The 15,204-nt window shown below is 31.3% G+C and overlaps 5 protein-coding genes across 7 annotated transcripts in view; 1 reads left to right on the plus strand and 4 right to left on the minus strand.

Moving 5' to 3' along the window:
• Positions 1-4,889, minus strand: part of Pax (paxillin) — a 30,667-nt gene extending 25,778 nt beyond the window's left edge. Inside the window, exon 1 of one of the 2 annotated variants that reach the window (XM_072893444.1) lies at positions 4,697-4,889. In XM_072893444.1, the coding sequence (XP_072749545.1) occupies positions 4,697-4,709 (13 nt within the window). In that variant the 5' untranslated portion in view covers positions 4,710-4,889. Of the gene's footprint in view, positions 1-1,509; positions 1,723-4,696 lie in introns of those variants that run through there. The other variant, XM_072893441.1, reaches the window with a different exon arrangement.
• An 826-nt stretch (positions 4,890-5,715) lies between these two features.
• Positions 5,716-8,966, minus strand: LOC140666342 (RING-type E3 ubiquitin-protein ligase PPIL2). The gene is made up of 9 exons (XM_072893447.1): positions 8,641-8,966; positions 8,155-8,524; positions 7,813-7,978; positions 7,576-7,727; positions 7,372-7,495; positions 7,123-7,271; positions 6,831-6,982; positions 6,420-6,755; positions 5,716-6,328 (listed from the first exon to the last, which is right to left on the minus strand). Exons 1-9 carry the CDS (start codon positions 8,670-8,672, stop codon positions 6,235-6,237), a joined length of 1,575 nt encoding a protein of 524 aa, XP_072749548.1. The 5' UTR covers positions 8,673-8,966; the 3' UTR covers positions 5,716-6,234.
• Positions 8,967-9,637: 671 nt separating this feature from the next.
• LOC140666155 (uncharacterized) lies at positions 9,638-10,850 on the minus strand. 2 transcript variants are annotated; one of them, XM_072893040.1, is made up of 3 exons: positions 10,804-10,845; positions 10,562-10,714; positions 9,638-10,481 (listed from the first exon to the last, which is right to left on the minus strand). In XM_072893040.1, exons 1-3 carry the CDS (start codon positions 10,819-10,821, stop codon positions 9,909-9,911), a joined length of 744 nt encoding a protein of 247 aa, XP_072749141.1. In that variant the 5' UTR covers positions 10,822-10,845; the 3' UTR covers positions 9,638-9,908. The 2 variants fall into 2 exon arrangements, with proteins under 2 accessions (XP_072749141.1, XP_072749140.1); XM_072893039.1 differs by having other exon boundaries at positions 9,639-10,481; positions 10,562-10,717; positions 10,804-10,850.
• A 148-nt stretch (positions 10,851-10,998) lies between these two features.
• Positions 10,999-12,476, plus strand: Mrpl11 (mitochondrial ribosomal protein L11). The gene is made up of 3 exons (XM_072893041.1): positions 10,999-11,214; positions 11,540-11,729; positions 12,136-12,476. Exons 1-3 carry the CDS (start codon positions 11,083-11,085, stop codon positions 12,393-12,395), a joined length of 582 nt encoding a protein of 193 aa, XP_072749142.1. The 5' UTR covers positions 10,999-11,082; the 3' UTR covers positions 12,396-12,476.
• A 329-nt stretch (positions 12,477-12,805) lies between these two features.
• Adck1 (aarF domain containing kinase 1) lies at positions 12,806-15,144 on the minus strand. Its single transcript, XM_072891934.1, has 2 exons — positions 14,683-15,144; positions 12,806-14,515 (listed from the first exon to the last, which is right to left on the minus strand). Exon 2 carries the CDS (start codon positions 14,502-14,504, stop codon positions 12,930-12,932), a length of 1,575 nt encoding a protein of 524 aa, XP_072748035.1. The 5' UTR covers positions 14,505-14,515; positions 14,683-15,144; the 3' UTR covers positions 12,806-12,929.
• Positions 15,145-15,204: the final 60 nt, after the last annotated feature.

The raw sequence follows: 15,204 nt of genomic DNA on the forward strand, positions 1-15,204 counted from the left end.
CTCTTTCGGTCTCTTTCGTCCTGGCCGCTGTCTCCGCTTTCATAGAAAGGGAGGCGTGACGACGTAGAAAGGGAAAAGAGGAGGACGGAGAAAACGTCGTTAAAAGAGACACAGGTAAATATATTAGTAGACAGAGAAAGAGAAAGTGTCGCGATGAAGATCGAGACTTGCGAAGAGAAGAGATAGAAATATAGACGGAAACGGAGGAGACAGCGAAAGAGAGAAAGAGACATTGTGGAAAGAGGAGGTAGATAAATATATAGAGAAAGAGAGAGAGAGAGAGAGAGAAAATGTCACAATGGGGAAAATAGAGAAAGGAGAGATAAAACAAGAAAGAGGGTCGCGACGGAGAGTCGAAAAAGAAGAATCAGAATAAAGGAGAGAGAAAGAGAAATAAGACGTTGAGACAAGAGAGAAGACTAGTGGAAGAAAACATAGAAAATATACTGAAGATTATAATGATAAATATTCATTAAAATATAACATGACATGATTAATACTAATATGAATGTTAATATACAGCCATTATCAAAATTATTAGGCACCCTTAAATTTTCCGTATTTCTTGTTTTTTTAATAGTAATATTAAAAAGATTAAATATTAAATAGATATTAAAAAGATTAAAAAACTATCGATAGCACTTTAAAGCTGAAATTTCAAGCTTCAAAATGTTTTTTAATTTTTCGCCCAGTATCGATAACATGTCTGAAAAATACAAATTTAGTTTCAAAATTATGTATCTCGGCCAAAAAAAATTGTAGGGAAGATTACAAAAAAGCATTTTGTAGGCATAATGTTGTAGTTTATGGAACTTGACTTAAATTTTTTGACAGAAATTTTTTTACCGAGTTGCAGAGTATCAAAAATACAATAAAATTTTAAGAAACAAAACAATGTTCTTTTTTAAAGCACAGAATAAGGAAAATACAAAAATTTTTTAATGTACTGATAACGCAATAAAGTTGCTATCGGTAATTTACTACAACATTTTGCCTACAAAATGCTTTTTTTTAAACTTTCCTACAGTTTTTTTTTTGGCCGAGATACATAATTTTGAAACTAAATCTGTATTTTTCAGACATGTCGATACTGGGCGAAAAATTATCGCAAACAAAAAATTAAAAAAACATTTACGGAAAATTTAAGGGTGCCTAATAATTTTGTCAATGGCTGTATTGTGCGATACTATTTTTTTAAATTTAAACGTTTTGAATCTCAACGCAATACGTATCAGATATTTATCGATCCGTTGTATGCTAACATTACTATCGTTATCAAGGTTACCGTGTTATCAATATAAATATCCACCGACCACTAAAAGATTAGTGCGTTCTACAAATTACGCAACATTCATCTCCTTCACGACTCCGATTATTTCTAATTAAAGGAAACTCACTTTCTGAAAATCTATATATTTCGAAATCTCGAATCATAACAGTCTCATACACAAGAATAACGTTACGGAAGATGAATTCTAACGTTCACTCGCTAATTAGAGCTTCACTCACCGACAATGACGTTTAAGATTCATCAATTATAACGCCTCCGTAACAAAATACATCTGCCGTTCGCCGGAGTTTGTGTTAATCAGTAATTAATATAAAACCACGGCCGCGAACAGACACATCGATTAAAAATGCAAAACGATATCTGTGCCAAAATATATTTTATTTATACTTATTTAAAAAAAAAAAATTATGTTGATATACTCTTTTGCTTAGAATTACTTTAATTATATTTTTTAAATTTATATATTATATTATATTTATATAATTTTCTAATGTATAATTTTCTACATTATACATTATGTTTCTTCTGGATTTATTTTCGAGATTATATCGTTTTGGCACTGACGTCTCATGTTTCTAATCTACGAGTAACGAAACGTCCCTTGCACGTCACGAATGCACCGAACGACGATACCGTAACGAGTGCGTGACAAACTAATATGCAGTTGGTATAACACTGATGCAATGAGACCTTCTCGCCATATAGGAGCCCGAGATAATAATTACGCTTGTGCCCCTCTCTAACGGCTTTTCCTCCCCATTCTCGCCGCGAATATTTAGCATGTTTTATCCGCGGATTTATAATGCCCGACATCGCTCGTTAAAGTGCAGGAAATGAGTCGAAAGAACTGCCGGCGAGACACATAAAAGAGCTTTCAAGTCGGGGTTGTATCCACGATTAATGAACCAATGTCATCGTGTATATAAAAGGAAAAATACTAATGTAATTCTCAAAATGACTATTTTTTGCACGATACATACACAATGTAAGAGTTCTTTCAGTTTAAAAAAAAAAAATATAAAGTTAAATTAAATCGATGATTATAAAATTATTAATTGTCATTATTATATATTCTTTTTATACCACAAATATGCATTTTTCCAAACACAAATTTCCCCTCCCCTTTAGTTATAAATAATGAATTTCAAGTTATCTTTCTTTGTCGAAAATTTGATAATAATCTTTTAAGTGGGAAATAAGAAAAAAGTATTGTATGAAAGGATTAAATTTACAAATGCTTCAATAAAAAATCATAAGAGAAATAAAACGATAATTATATTTCTGGATATCTAAAAAGGCAAAAAAGACAATTAAAATAAAAGTTTATGAATATAGAAATAAATATGCACTCAAAAAAATGATCTTGCAACTTTAACAAAAATTTTCTAGGTGTAAAAAAATTAACTGAAACAGATAAATTATTAACAAATACTGTGATACTGCATATATTTTGCACTTAATCAATTTAAATGACAGAGACAGAATTTATATCTATTAGTGTAATTTAGACAGAAAATTTTTCTGTGATGCCTATCTTTAAGGCGGCCTATTGTCAAGGACAATTATATTTGTGATAAATAATATTTGACAATGGGATCCAAATTTTCTAGAGGTATTGCTAGAATATTGCTGCTATAAATTCTATACGTGACAAACAATATTATAACAGATACAAAAAATAGCGATAAATTTTATTTTGACTTAATTGAGACATCTAGAAATCTATTTACATTAGCAAAATATTTTTTTGAGTGTGGTTAAGAAATGGAAAAAAAATTTAATATTGATTTGCTGAGATTGAGTACAAAATTAATGTGAAATTTGTAGAGGAAAAAAATTTTTCCAAATATATTAATTTTGTTGCATCGACAAAAACGATTGCTATTTTAAAATGTAAAACAATCCCTTGTATATTATATTATATAATGTACAAATGATATTGTTTACCGTCAATGGCTTTAAGTAATAAATAACTAAAAAAATCAAGTTAAAAATATAATATCAATCTATTCTATGTATTTTATGATTCTATTATGTAAATGTATATATATAACATTTCTATAGGCATGTTTACATACTATTTTCTTATTTTTACTTATAAAACACGTTGGTATACACAGTTTTGATCGTTACAACCTGAGACACTATATATACATCGTATCATCTACGTTTAATGTAATGACAAATAATAATAAATTTTTATTTGTTCGCACGATAAATAAAATATCGTATAAATACGAATCGCATAAATAAGTTAAAATACAAAAAAAAAATATAAAGTTAAATTAAATCGGTGATTATAAAATTATTTTAATTATCATTATTATATATTCTTTTTATATCACAAATATGTGTTTTTCCAAACACAAATTTACCCTCTCCTTTAGCTATAAATGATGAATTTCAAGTCATCTTTCTTTGTCGAAAATTTGAAAATAATATTACAAGTTTATATCATTTTAAATTCCTGAAATTATATGTCAATTTCCGCGAAAAAAGTGTATAAAATTAATTAGAAAAGTACACAGATAAAATTACAAGAAAAATACAGTGTCATATATCTGATGCATCGAGTACATAGAAATAAAAATTTATTTAAGAAAGTGATTCATTTATAAATTTATTAATTAGTTAATTCCTGAAATTATATATCAATTTCCGCGAAAAAAGTGCATAAAATTAATTAGAAAAGTACAGAGATAAAAGTACAAGAAAAATACAGTGTCATATATCCGATGTATCGAGCACATAGAAATAAAAATTTATTTAAAAAAGTGATTCATTTATAAATTTATTAATTAGTTAAAAACAGCTCGCAGCTCGATAATATATTTGTTGTTGAATAAGTTAAAATCTAAAAATATGTTCAAATAAATCTGCAAAGTACAGTCTTAAATATTAATGTACAACACAAAAATGTGAATGTACAATATAATACAAACAAAATTCTCAAAGCAACACGATATCTTTAATGAACGATTAGTAAGTCCAGCGTTTCTACGTTTGGCAGACACATTAATAAATAAAAACCTCATTCTGTCAATATTTTCGAGGAAAAAGAATGGTGATAATACATCAATCAATACGAAAATATTGATATATGACAGATGTTAAAACGAATCTCAAAGTGTCAATACTTTCGACGAAAAATGTAACGATATCGATACCTCCACGATATTCGCATTCCTGAACGCTTTTGACAGCTTCAAACGAAAACACATGTCTCGCGAAGTACGTGCGTACCTTCGGCGCAAGTTGTTGGGTCCCGCCAATACTCAATATTGATAATTTGTATATCATCGTGGGATATCGATATCGGGATAAACCGCGGCGTCCCCATGCTTGACAGACGCCTTGGAGGTTAGCTGGGCGCTTTTCAGAGTAAATTCCAGAGCGTTTACTCACCCAGATCGTCCATGGTGTGCTAGCCGGATGCGGGAAGACCTCCGTCGTGCGAAATTCCGGGACACGTATGCGGCCTGGGCCTGTCGATCACGATCACACGCGGATCACACGTCGTAGGGATCACGAAGAAGCGCAACGCGCGCTGGACAAACAGCCGCGACTTCACTTCACGCGGCGAACGTCAAACATGGAGGCCCGGTCCCCGGTCCTCGACCGGATCAGTAACCGCCCTATTGCCTTACGGTGCCCTTAAACACACGCGAGCGCTGTAAACAAATTTTTGATCAAAATATAAACAAGTTATTAATATGTATGAGAGTTATGTGAAAAGATTTGAATTTATGACATTATACTGAGAATGAATAAATTTTTTTAGGTGTATAAACAAAAAATATAATGTAATATTATAAAATCTTGAAATAAGTTATAACAAAACAAAATTTAAAAAATAAAAATAAAATTTTTTAAAAATTGAAATTAATTTGATAACGATAGTAATTTATCTACTTGAAATATATGAATGTGGAAGAAAATTATTTTCTTATACAAGTTTTATAAAAATCTTTAAGATTAAATGAGCTCATAAAATATATAATAGATTTAAATTATTTATATATATTCATTATTTTAATAAAAAAATTTAGCAAGTATTTATCAAAGTATACTAGATAAAGTATAATTAAGAAATATTCTTCAATTCTCTTCATGCATGTAATATGATATTCAATAAAGTTAAAAATAATTGTAAACATATTTAAACATTGAGAAAATTCTAAATGAGGCAAATCGAATCTAAAATTATCTGAACTGTTCAGTCTAGATGCCTAGATAAAAAATTATACATATACTTTCTTTATAATACATGCTAGAATGAACAAAAACAATGATACATATCATAATAATATAGCATTAAATATGTTGATACATATAAATCTTTCAAAAACGTTTAATAGAATGTATGAACCATTTCTAAAATGTTCCTTAGGTATTTAAGGTTTAATGCTGCATAGACAATAATATTAATTTAATATTATTTATTTTAATTTCTCAATGTTTTGCAAGTTTTTTTACGTGATGGTTACATTTTCAATCATATGTCTAATATTCTTTTCATGTCATTTCTTTATCCCGTCGATAGTTATTACTCGAATTATTACCTATGTTTGGCGTTAGTAGGGATAGTATTGGATATTTTGATTTTCGATTAGATAATTCAACAAGCCAAGATTAAATGCCAAGATCAACCAGGATCAACATACAATATGTGCCTCCTCATTATTATCTCACATACCAGTAAGCACATTGTGCCAGAAACTTTACAAATGCCAAACTGTCAAATACTAATTCTAAGTCATAATGCGCATGACCCAAATATTCTTCATGTGTATCTTCGGTATAATTTTGTTAAATTATGTGTATATATATATATATATATATATACACATAATTATATATATATATAATTTAACAAGAATATATAGTAATTTAGATATAATCAAGTATATACATATGCTATTTACATTTGTTAACATAATTGATTAGAATGTAAAAGAGGAGAAATCTCCATATGATTGCGACAAAACTTTTTTCTTCTTCAGAGCAGGTTCCTCATTTGCATCTCGTTTGTCCAATCTAAAAATGATTAAGTATTAAAAATAAATAAACAAAGCATTGCATAAAGCAAGACAATAAATTATAATTTGGAAAAAAGTCGATAACTTACTTCTCCTGTTCCAATTTCACATATTTCCCTATACCAGATCGATAAATTTTCTGAGTGTGATCTTTCTGATCCCTCTTGTCCTTCGTTTTGCTCTGACTCGCTTCTTGAGCTAATCGTTCCATTTCGACAGCTCGTTCTGCAACGAGTTGTTCGTCAGCTTCTTGAAAAGGATCTACAAAGACTTGAACAGTCTGTATAACTATATCTTCTATCGGTCGATCTTTATTGTCCACCTCCACCTTCTCGATCGCGTTCAACGTGTCTAGACCTCCGACTATCTTTCCGAAGACTGTGTGCTTGCGATCTAGGTGTCTACACGACCGGAACGTGATGAAACTAAAACAATAATGATAATGTTAAGAAAAGTCCATGATATTATCATGTGCACAAGTTGCTTTATTTTAATCTTACAATTGGGATCCATTGGTATTTGGACCTGAATTTGCCATTGATAAAATGCCTCTGCCTTGATGTACCAGATTTGGCTTGAATTCGTCCTCAAACGGTTTGCCCCAAATGGATTTGCCACCATTACCTGTGTTAGTTGGATCACCTCCTTGAATCTGCAATGAAGAAAAGCAAAATATTTTATTATAAAATAAAGAAATTAAAACAGAATAAAAAATAAAGCAAGAAAATATAATCTTTAAAACCACTTGTTCTCAAATTAAATATTTGTCTTGAAATAACTAAATGTATTCACCATAAAATTTCTTATTGATCTATGGAACTTTGTGCCATTGTAATAACCATTCTGACAGTGTTTCATGAAGTTTTCACATGTCTTTGAAACCATATCACAGTAGAGCTCCAGATTCAAGGCACCAAAATTTGTAACTAATCTGATATATCCTAAATAAAAAATAAGTAAAAGTAAATTTAAACAATTAACAGTTTTTTTCATTACATGTTTAAACGATAATGTAATAGTAATAAAACTATAATAACATACCCTTCTTCTTGACTCTTTCATATCGCACCAAATCTTCTGCGATTACAGCTGCTTGATGAGTAGTCTCTGCTGGCATTATTGTTGAAGTAAAACCTGCAGCTACTGCGCCAGTAGAATAATGTGCCTATTTATGAATAAATAATAATTAAATAACTGTCTATAATAAATGAAGAAAAAGTCTTTTGTAGTTGTGAATATACAAACAGCGTTAAATTTGTCAGCCTTCTTAGATGTTTCATCTTTTTCACTTTTCTTTGCTGGTTTATAATCTCTCTCCAATTCTGCTAGGATTTCTTTGGTTTCCATAGAAACAGTTTTTAATTTTGCATTCGGATTGTTTCGCTCTCTCACAGTTTCTGGAAAAATATCATTTATATATAGCATATAAAAAAATATTACAATTAAAATAAAAATAACTTTTTCTAAGCTAAATAAACTTACCTTCATCTTCTACTCTTATGTTATTCTTAATATGATGAAATGTAGACAAATTGAATTTCATTGCATTATTCGGATCTTGAATTGTGATAATATCTTGGCGTGTAAATGGCTGATCATTTAGTAAATCCTTCCAGTTCTTAGCTTTTATATTCAACTGTTCAACAGCCTAGAAAAAAATAATTCTATTTTATTTCTTATAATATTATATAAAAAAGTCCATTATATCCATTCTAAAATTGATAATTGATAACAGTATTATAAGTAAACGTATAACAAAATAAGATGAATAGTTTAATAAAAAGTCTGAAGACATTTATATATATGTTAAATATATATACTTACTTCATAAGAAAACACATTCCCTGTGGTTTTAATGGCAACAATGTGTGAATGTTTCGTGAATAATTTAAAAAGAACAGGACACTGATATTCATCTTCCATATTTTTATGAAAATTTAATTTGATCAGACTTTTTGCATCTAATGGTTTCCCAGTTATAGGATTATGCTTATATTGTTTTAAATAAGCCAGAATAGCTTCTAGTTCAAACACGTTGCCATGTGAGTCACAGTAAGGATGCTCAAAGGGCTGCAGAGATAAACAGCAATGATCATATGGTAAACGCCTGAACGTTTTCTCTTCACTCGTTTCTAGAGTCGTTCCTGATTTTCTTCCTCCGTATAGTGTTGACCACTCGGTATACGTTAAATACCTGAAAAACATTCCATGATTCTCAGATGATTACAAATTTAAAGTAGGTTATCTTTATATGTTATTGTATATAATTACATATGAAAGAAACTATGAATATATAATGCTATAACTCACATCTTATCTTTCTGATGCTGACGTTTCCCCATTTTGAAATAGTTTTATAACTATTTTAAACCAGAAATTATCGGACAATAGAAAATTTTTAAAAAACTGAGTAAACGCTTTACAAAAACTGAATTTGAAGTATGTATTGTTCAATATTGTTGTGTATGTACACTTTGTCCATTGATTGTACAGTTGAAATGAATGGAAATCTTCCAAGTCTAATTTCGGCTTTTCATTGATTGGTCGTTTCAGTATTAGATCAAATATGGCGGAAGTTGCCGTCGTAATTTAAATAAATTTCAAAGTTTAGTATCTTGTATTTTATAAATTCTAAGTTAATTTTTTTCAAATTTAAGTGTTTATTCTATACATGTGTAAATATATACTTTTTTTTAATAATTAAAATATCCAAACATTTAAAATAAATTCTTGTACGTTTCTAAGAAACGTTATTTTTCTTTCAAATGATTTGTCAAAAATTATTGCCATGTTCATTATTGAAAATATTTTTGATTCTATTAATTTTTTTATTCATACAAATGTTAATTAAAAATATTATCTAAAATTCTTTTGTATAAACTTTAATTCTAAATTATTTCTTTTAATTAAAACAATTCATGAAGTGAATATTTAATAAAATAAAACACTTTAATGAGAAAAAAATAAATATCAATTTTATTAAAATCAGATATTAAATCTCTAATTCTTTAAATTTAAATATAACATATATATATATATATATATATATATATATATATATATATATATAATGTGTGTGTAAAAGTCAGTATTTCAAATATTAAAAATTTAATTCATATCTGATTTTTACAAAATGTTAATATTAAGATTTTGATATGTTTATATATACAATAAATAAATATATATATATATATATATATATTAAATTTAAATATTAAACATTAAATTAAAATAAATTTTACTTTAATTGTAGATACAATAACAATTCTATCAAACCAATAACTTCTGTTTGATAATTTTTTTAATGATAAATTTTAATAATAAGCCATCAAAATGTTAAGTATAACATAATAAATTAAATGCAGAATACTTATATTTTTATCTTTCATAAAATATTTTAGCATAAAACTAGAATATATCATGTAAGTGAAAAATAGATTATTATAGTTTTTTTATACAATTATAGCTTTTTTTGTAGATATTATAGTATATTTATAAAATAAACTCTTGTGTAATAAAATCTCCTCAAATTTTATAAATTTCCTAACATTTTCTGTTCACAAGTAGAGGTCATTTTACTATACTTTGTTATTGCCACTTGTATGTATCGAGTCAATAGCTTGCAAAATTGTCTCATAAGACCATTTACAGTCATTTCCACTAAGAATTATAATTTGATCTTTATTTTTGAAGATTTTTTCTAAGTTAATTTTTAATTTTTCATAATTTTGATTGCTTTCTTTCAATCTTTTTAAGCGTTCCTTTAAAATTCTTCTATATCTATCACTTTTTACTATTATTCTATTAAACATTTCTTCACGTCTTTTCATAGTATTTCGAAGTTTTGTACACGTTTGTTCGCTCGTTCTCAATAAATGTGTCAATTCCTCACATTGCTTTTTCCAATCTATTTCTTCTTCCATATTTGCAGACACAGATGGATTTAGATGATCTTGCGACATTGGAGGAAAATTCATATTACTTTTATCAGCCACCATATTATCTCTCTCAATGTCACTTTTACCATGATTGTTAAACAAAATATTTTTCTTCTGTTCATGAGAAGGGAAAATTGTGGGTACAGCATTACATTTTAATTTCTGTTTACCATCGCAACGAACTTTTTCCCACATATCCTTAGAAAAATGTACCTGTGAATAAGAGAAATAATTTATTAAATACATTCTACACACACACAAGGGTCTATAGAATACAAAAAGCCTTCACATACTTCGCATATCCGGCTATTTGTCTTAGGTTCCCAATTTAGTTTACCAATATTGGCAATCCATAATGCTCTCCGTTCGCGATCTGTAGGAAAACTTCTCATTGAAAATCCTTTGGCGGTTGAATTACTACACCCAGGTACGCAGCAACCCGGCATCTTCTTAAAAAATATTGAAAACACTTTCTGTTGTCAAACACTGTTAACGGTTAAAAAAAAAAATCAATAATTGTTTTCTTTTTCTGTACCAAAATTGAAGAGTGCATGTGATTCAAGTGCGTAAAGTTCTCTGAAAATGAGAAGACTGGTTGTTGTGTTCGAAAATTCTACTCCTGAAGGTTCATTGAATCGACCAATCAGGACAAAGAAATCTTTGCTCCTTCTGTCTTGATTGGTCAAGTAAATTTTACCTCACAGATAAGATTTTCGAACGCACTCTTATTTGTTTATCTCCCAGTGCATTGCTGGTTTAAGCTTAGGTTAGGGGTTTCCGTGGTATTCGTTCGAATAGCACGTTTTAAGAAAAAATGTCGAAACCATTTGGAAAAAAACTGGCTAAGAAGCTAACTGAGAAGATCGATCACTCGTCAAGATTACGTGTAATAATACCCGCGGGTTTGGCGTCATCCGCACCGCCTCTCGGATCTCAACTCGGACAAGTTAGGATATTATCATTTTTTTTTAATATCCTCTATGATAGAAAAATTTACTAGAATGAAGAATAAAAGAAAATTATTTTCACCATAATAAAAATTAAAAAGAAAATACGCTACTGCATGGCTCTGAATAGGACAAAATCCATTAAAAACCTTTGATGACACTAATCATATGTTGCGAAGAATATGAATTGGTAGAATATAATTTTGAGATTGATTTTTCATTTTGTCATTCTTTTTGCAATTTTGATAATTATTATTTATATATGAATTACCTCTCGATTTTCAGCATGTGATGGTAATTGTACTTTGTTGTTCTTGATCCCAGAGGAATATCAACATTGCAAATTTTTGCAAAGACTTCAATCAGAGGACAGCTAACATCAAGGAAGGCATCCCTTTGCCATGTCGTGTGAAAGTGCATTCGGATAGATCATACGATTTAGTGATTCACAAGCCACCTGCAACATATTTCTTGAAACAAGCAGCTGGGATACAAAAAGCAAGAATGAGGCATGGTGCGTGTACAGATATCACCTTTTGAAAATTATTATTCTGTTGATTTTAAATTTTTAAATTAAAAGCTATAGCCAAATGAGCATATTAAAAATGCCCTCCATGAGTTTTCAAATAACATTTGGCCTGTCCTCATTGTAAAAAAAAATTGTCCTCAAAATTTCAGCTGCCTAACTCTATTGTATGCTTATCTGGCTATAGCCTTTTTCATTTATTAGAAATAGACAAGTGTTCTAATTCCTTGATATTTTAATGGAGAAAAACACAAAGAGAGATATTTTAATATCAGATATTGAAATAAATAGTGTTTATATATTATATATAGAATTTGTCGATATACCTTAATATATTGACAATGAAAAATAAAACACTGATGATAAAATCATAAATAATTTCTTTTTTCTCCAGACGAAGTGGCTGGCAAGATAACTCTGAAACATTTATATGAAATCGCTAAGATCAAATCAGAAGATCCACCCCTGGCATTGCTCTCTTTGGAGCAAATCTGCGGTATGATGGTCGGCATCGCGCGCTCGTGTGGCATCGAGATCGTGCGTGACATAGATCCAGAGGAATACAAGCAGTTCTTGAAGGAGCGGGAAGAGGCTATCACGCAATATCGCGAAGAACTACGATTAGCTAAAGAAAGCAAGTTACTGAGAACTTAATTCATTGTAGCGTACTTAAATTTCTGTTAACTATAAAATTTTACTGTACATAATAAAGTTTACAATTATATTAATAAGATATTTCTTGTACGTGCTTTCATTTTATCAAAAAATTACTTGTCATCACCTTAATAGAATGTTTTTAATTAGAAATTAATTTAAATAATTTAAGTAAGATGTTTCTCCTTTATAAACTAATTATATTAAAATTTATTAACATCATGTTTATCAAAAAATATCAGACTCTTATTTGACGAACGTATTTTTATTATTAAAAAGAGAGAAAATTTACATAATATCATGACTTTAATTTGAGGTAGACTGACAGATGGCTGACAAGTCAAAAGTGAGTAAATAAAATATATGTACTTATATATATATATGTATTCATTATATGCAGAATATCAAACCACATTTATATTACTTATCACCTATAACAAGTAAAAAATATATATCTCTTTATACAACTTTTTAAAAGAAACACTACCCCTAGTTATAAATACAAAAATACATTCGGTCTAGTGAAAGTTTTCATTAAAATGGATAAAAATCTTTTGTCCACAAAGAATCGACCGACTTGTTCAAGTCAAAATTTATCAGACCTAAGTAAACGTAATAAACTGACAATTTGAAGAGCGCCCAGCGCTCCGCACAGGATACCCAGCACCTATCCCACACGCTTGAACAGTGTCTAAGCTTCTCGCCGTATACAGAGCGCACGCAGCACTTGGACATCTCCATCATGGCTGACATTCTGGACTGGGTGTGTAACGAATACTCGATACAGCGCATCAGGTCGTTGGTCTTGAGGATTAGCAGCATTTGCCGATTGACGCGATCCAGCACGGTGCTAATCTGCGGTAACAAGTTTGGGATATTCTGTTGGAACAGCTCCTGCTCTTTGATGTTATACCGGGTCTTACGCACGCCCGACATAATCGTCTCCCATGTTCTGCCCGACACCATGACCGATAGCAAACCATAATAATCGGCGACGCCGAGTCGCGCGCACTGCTCCTTCATGGCAACACGATTCCCGTCAAGGATCGCCAACCATAGCTTCGAGTAGTCCCAGCGAAACTGATCGGACAGATTGGCGTACAAGCCATGATCCAACAGCACAATCTCCGCCTGGGAGTCACGATTACGTACCAGAATGTTACCTGGATGCGGATCCGAGTGCACGAAGCCCTCGATAAAGATCATTTGGCTGTACAGACGACCGAGCTTGCTAGTGACTTCGTATGGATTTAACTGATGAGCACGCATGTATTCGAGATCGTTCACCTCTCCGCCATCCAGGAATTCCATCGTGAGGACGCGTGACGATGACATGTCCCAGTATATCTTCGGCACTCTCAACCAGTGATAGTCGCCGAAGAGCTCTTGTACTTTTTCGGCGTTTTTGCCCTCGCGAATGAAATCCAGTTCCTGTGGAATGTTCTTCTTCGTTTCGTCGACCAGCCAATCGAACTTGAAATCCGGAAACACTAGCGATGTGATCTTCACCAGAGCCGACATGGTCTTGATATCGACATAGGAGTTACTCTTGACAGAGCGATGCTGCACCTTAACGGCAACCACATCGCCATTCCTGAGGACAGCTTTATGCACTTGCGCGAGACTGGCAGTGCCAAGAGGTTCCGGATCGATGTTCTGAAATACCTGGTACGGATCTTTTTTAAAGTCCTCTTTGATCACAGTGAGCACGTCCTTGAACGAAGACTGGGGTGCCGAACTATGCAATATTCGCATGGTGCGCACATACTCCTGAGGTAGCAAGTAATCCAACGCACCCACATGCTGACCTACTTTAATGTAGACCCCCTTGTTGACACAACAGAGCTCCAGCAGCCTCTGTGCTCCGTACTTGTGAACGTCTGATTTTAACTGCAGGTACTCTGTCGACGTCCTATCCAATTTACTATTGTACAATTCTTTCTTATAATGACGACCTATATCAAGGACCACGAGCGCGGCCCGGCTCAGTCGTACAATTCCAATGGCTCCAATGTCATACTCGTTTGCTCTGAGAGATGCCAGAGTGCCCAACCCAATCGTCCCAATAGTAACAGCGTTGAATAACCTTCTGGATGTAAACATTGCCATTTGATTGACACCTGTGACATTTTTATCAAGTTATTTTCAATGTCTTGAGAAGCATCATAATTTTAATTGAAAAGAAATGTAAAGTGCTCTTATTTTCTTTTAAGACATCTCAAAAGTTGCGTAATAAATAGTAATACATATAATACATATAATAGATAAAATTACATAACATACTGACCTGATAAAAAGTATTAAGGCTTCTGAGTAGTCACTGCGGCCATATTGAAATCGTGCCGTCATAAGCGAGAAATAGCGAGAAATGACACCCTAATTTATGTTGCGACTGACATGTAAATAAAAATATATTTCAACGAAATAAAACTACCAATCTCTTCAGAACACTTGTAAAAATGGACGGCTGGTAATCCTTTCTCCTGACAATTGATAAATAACTGTAAATTGAGTCCGAAATGAACCCTTGAAATACGGAAAAACACGCGATTTGACAGCTGTCGAAAGGAGAGGAAAATGTTACTTTACACAGTTTATTCCTTATACAGCTTGGCAGCCGTCCATTTTCACAAGTTTCATAAATACGTTGCACATCACAACACTAGCAAAAAGCAAATAATTACGACGTAGGTCGCAACATAAATTGCGCTGTCATTTTTCGCTTCTGACATATTTCCCAAAAGAGAGAAAGAGACAGAACTATATGTCGCCACCGTCGACATCGAAGTTCCGCGGCGAGTACTCAGGA

The sequence above is a fragment of the Anoplolepis gracilipes genome, chromosome 5 (genome assembly GCF_047496725.1).
Source record: "Anoplolepis gracilipes chromosome 5, ASM4749672v1, whole genome shotgun sequence".
NCBI classification, from domain to species: domain Eukaryota; kingdom Metazoa; phylum Arthropoda; class Insecta; order Hymenoptera; family Formicidae; genus Anoplolepis; species Anoplolepis gracilipes.

Bases quoted from the DNA above. Each gene is read 5' to 3' on its own strand.
- LOC140666342 (XM_072893447.1), bottom strand. From the start codon at position 8,672: ATGGGGAAACGTCAGCATCAGAAAGATAAGAT. The intron at 7,496-7,575 runs GTTTGTATATTC...ATTCATAAATAG, and splicing joins AGGCTGACAAATTTAACGCT to GCACATTATTCTACTGGCGC. The intron at 6,756-6,830 runs GTAAGATTAAAA...TTATTGTTTTAG, and splicing joins AATACCAATGGATCCCAATT to TTTCATCACGTTCCGGTCGT.
- LOC140666155 (XM_072893039.1), bottom strand. The intron at 10,482-10,561 runs GTATGTGAAGGC...TCTTATTCACAG, and splicing joins CAAATAGCCGGATATGCGAA to GTACATTTTTCTAAGGATAT.
- Mrpl11 (XM_072893041.1), top strand. From the start codon at position 11,083: ATGTCGAAACCATTTGGAAAAAAACTGGCTAAGAAGCTAACTGAGAAG. The intron at 11,215-11,539 runs GTTAGGATATTA...TCTTGATCCCAG, and splicing joins TCGGATCTCAACTCGGACAA to AGGAATATCAACATTGCAAA. The intron at 11,730-12,135 runs GTGCGTGTACAG...TTTTTTCTCCAG, and splicing joins AAAAGCAAGAATGAGGCATG to ACGAAGTGGCTGGCAAGATA.
- Adck1 (XM_072891934.1), bottom strand. From the start codon at position 14,504: ATGGCAATGTTTACATCCAGAAGGTTATTCAACGCTGTTACTATTGGG.